Source organism: Diceros bicornis, chromosome X (assembly GCF_020826845.1).
Source record: "Diceros bicornis minor isolate mBicDic1 chromosome X, mDicBic1.mat.cur, whole genome shotgun sequence".
NCBI classification, from domain to species: Eukaryota; Metazoa; Chordata; class Mammalia; order Perissodactyla; family Rhinocerotidae; genus Diceros; species Diceros bicornis.
Window position 1 is genome coordinate 127,019,698 of NC_080781.1, and position 2,990 is coordinate 127,022,687.

Consider the following 2,990-nt stretch of genomic DNA (forward strand, 5'->3'; position numbering starts at 1 on the left):
CGGAGGCGGCGGAGGCGGCGGCTGTGGGGAGGCCGCGGCGCCATGGGGGGGCCGTAGGAGCGGCCCGCGGGGCCGGAAGGGGGCAGCGAGGCGGCGCGGCGGCTGCGGACTTCTCTCCCGGCGGCGCGGGGGGCGGGGCCGGGCCGGGCCGGGCCGGGCGGGGCGGGGCGGGGCGGGGCGTGCACCGGGCCGCGGGCGGCGCGCGCCGGAGCAGTTGGCCTCAGGGCCCCGCCGCCCGCGCGCCCGCCGCCCGCCGCCCGCCGGCGCACGCGGAGGAGGCGGCGGCCGCAGGAGGAGGAGGGGAGCTCGGAGCGGGAGGTGAGGTGGAGAAGCCAGAGGAGGCGGCCGCTGCGGAGGAGGCGAGCGGCCCGATGGAGGAGCAGCCGAAGGAGGACGAGGCCGAGGTCGCGGAGCCTTGGTTCTCCAAGTGGGAGCGCCAGTGCCTGGCCGAGGCCGAGCAGGAAGAGCAGCTGCCCCCCGAGCTGCAGGAGGAGGCGACCGCTGAGGCGGCGGGGCTGAAGAGCGAGCAGCAGAGGCTGTGGCACCTCTTCCAGAACTCTGCCACGGCCGTGGCCCAGCTCTACAAGGATTCCGGGTGCCAACAGCCAGGACTGTCCATGTGGGACCCCTTCCAGAGTGCGGCCATGGCCGTGACCAGCCTCTACAAAGAGAGCGGGGATGCCCACCAACGAAGTTTCGACCTGGGCGTCCAGGTTGGCTACCAGCGTCGCATCAAAGATGTGCTGGAGTGGGTGAAGAAGGGCCGGAGCACCATTCTCCGCGAAGACCTGATCAGCTTCCTGTGTGGCAAAGTGCCCCCCGCGCCTCCGCGCCCCCCCAGGACGCCCCCGAAGCCGCACGCCGGGGCCGCCAGCCAGGCCGCGGCCACCGAATCCAGCTCCTCGCTGGAGGTCGACCTGCAGCCCTTCCACGAGGCCATCGCCCTGCACGGCCTCAGTGGCGCCATGGCCAGCATCAGTGTGAGATCCAGCACCCCCGGCTCCCCGCCTCAGGCCGGCGGTGGCGCCAGCAGCGCGCGCCAAAAAAGTAGCTTCCTCGAAGACGACTCGAGTCCGTGCGACTCAGAAGAACTGGCCCTCCGCCTCGACAGTGCGGGCAGCCGCAAGCGCACCTCGGCCCACTGCGGCGATGGCCCCTCAGACTCCCCAACCCACAAGCGCAACCGAGTGGTCTAAACTGCCTCACTGCCTCGTTGGTCGCCAGCCGCCATATTGCTTGAGCGCTAACTCGACCGTCAACATGCTTGTCGAAAGGATACTCGAGACCATCTCTTCCTTCTCTAAGTTAAACAAAGATTTCTATGAAGTTTGCCATAAAGAAACTTTAAAAGTATTCCAGAAGAGGCCTCGTATGACTGACTTTTCCCAAAATATAATCCTAGCAGAGAAGAAGTATAATGTAGTAGTTAGCAAGATCATTTAAAGCAGAAGTATCCGGTCAAGGCGAGAGCCTGGATTATCTTGTTCACAGTTATATTCCTTAGCACCTAGTACAGTTGCTGGTGCTCAATAAATGTTTGTTGAATGAATAAATGTGACCTTATTTAAAATTCTTAAAGGGGAAGGACTAACATGTTTACTTGGTGATAGGATACTTTTATCCTTTATCATTTGGTTGGTTGGTTGCTTTAACCGTTTTTGCCAGTTCAATTACATTTTGTCAAAATGTAAAACTCGACATCTTTGTGAAATCTGGAGTCTTAACATTTTTGCTCCACTGTACCGTGCACCTAATTTCTAGGAAGAGACTGTGCAAGTAATACATATTAGGCTGTGAGGTTTTTAAAAAAAGTAGTTGATTATTTTGGTGATTTTGTGATGGTGTAAAGAAGTGCTATAATGGTTGGACAGGTGATACTTGATATTGAGTCAATTCAGTGCTCTTTTTAGGAAAATTAAGCCAACGATTGACATCCTGAGATCAAAGATGGCGTTCCTGGTGGCCCAGTGGTGCTCCTTTTTCTTAGGAATGTAAAAAGTTCTTTTTTCTGAGGTTACATCTTTTTGGTGATCTCTGTTTTGAAGTGGAAGACAAAATAGTCGGAATGAACTTCTGGGTTTTATTTAAGGGTACAGCATGACATAACTAAAAGAGCATGAGTTTTGTATTAAAAGGACCAACAGTAGAATCCTAGCCCACAGATTCACTGCATGATTTTGGGCAAATCGCTTACTGTCTATTGACTTCAGTTTTTCATCTGTAAAGTGGAACTCTGTGTCTCCTGAGGTCGTGAGGATAAGATGAAGTCCATATTTCAAGTATTTAGTACAATGCTTGGCACCTAAAAGTACTCAATAAATGTTCTCCCTTCTCTGTAAATAAAAATCACTAAAACATTAACATTCATTATATTTTAGAAAAAGCAAGAAAATAGATAAATTTAGAAATCAGAAAGTAGAATCTCTGTGTTTGAGCTGGAAACTACTGTTATATAGTTGGAACTTGCCTAAAGATCCCAGATCTTGTATTAATTATAAGTGTGTTTAGCTCGTGAGTACTCAGAATCATTACTCTGGGTATTAGAGCAGTCTTGGAGTTCCTGAAATTGCCTGAAGGATGCACCTTGCGACGAGAGTAATGAAAGATCTACCTCCTCTGGCCTAAAAGAATATGGGGAAGGGCGTAAGAGTGAAAAGGATTTGGAAGTGGAAGTCCTAGGGACACCTGAAAGGCCCAAGTGCTTCTGAATAGGGGTGGGGTGGAGTAGCGATGATGAAAGAGCTAGAGGGGGTAGGGTGGGGATGGAGGAGGTGGGAGTGAGGTTATGGAAGGGGTGGGGAGGAACTTAAAATGCCCAGATCTCCTCAGGCTCCCCCCAAACCAGCACAAAATATTATAGATCAATGACTAATACCTTGCCTTTAGGTTCATATCAGAGAGTTTCTTCTGTTTCATTAGTGTGGCCTTTGGAGTGCATTTGTAATCGACCAATGCATTAAAATAATACAACAAAATAAAGTGAATTCCCT

At 52.6% G+C, this 2,990-nt stretch overlaps 1 protein-coding gene across 1 annotated transcript; it reads left to right on the plus strand.

Moving 5' to 3' along the window:
- Positions 1 to 261: 261 nt before the first annotated feature.
- Positions 262 to 2,407, plus strand: HAPSTR2 (HUWE1 associated protein modifying stress responses 2). The gene has a single exon (XM_058535325.1). The coding sequence runs from the start codon at positions 372 to 374 to the stop codon at positions 1,194 to 1,196; it is 825 nt and encodes a 274-aa protein (XP_058391308.1). The 5' UTR covers positions 262 to 371; the 3' UTR covers positions 1,197 to 2,407.
- The last annotated feature ends 583 nt before the right edge of the window (positions 2,408 to 2,990 follow it).

Bases quoted from the DNA above. Each gene is read 5' to 3' on its own strand.
- HAPSTR2 (XM_058535325.1), top strand. From the start codon at position 372: ATGGAGGAGCAGCCGAAGGAGGACGAGGCCGAGGTCGCGGAGCCTTGG.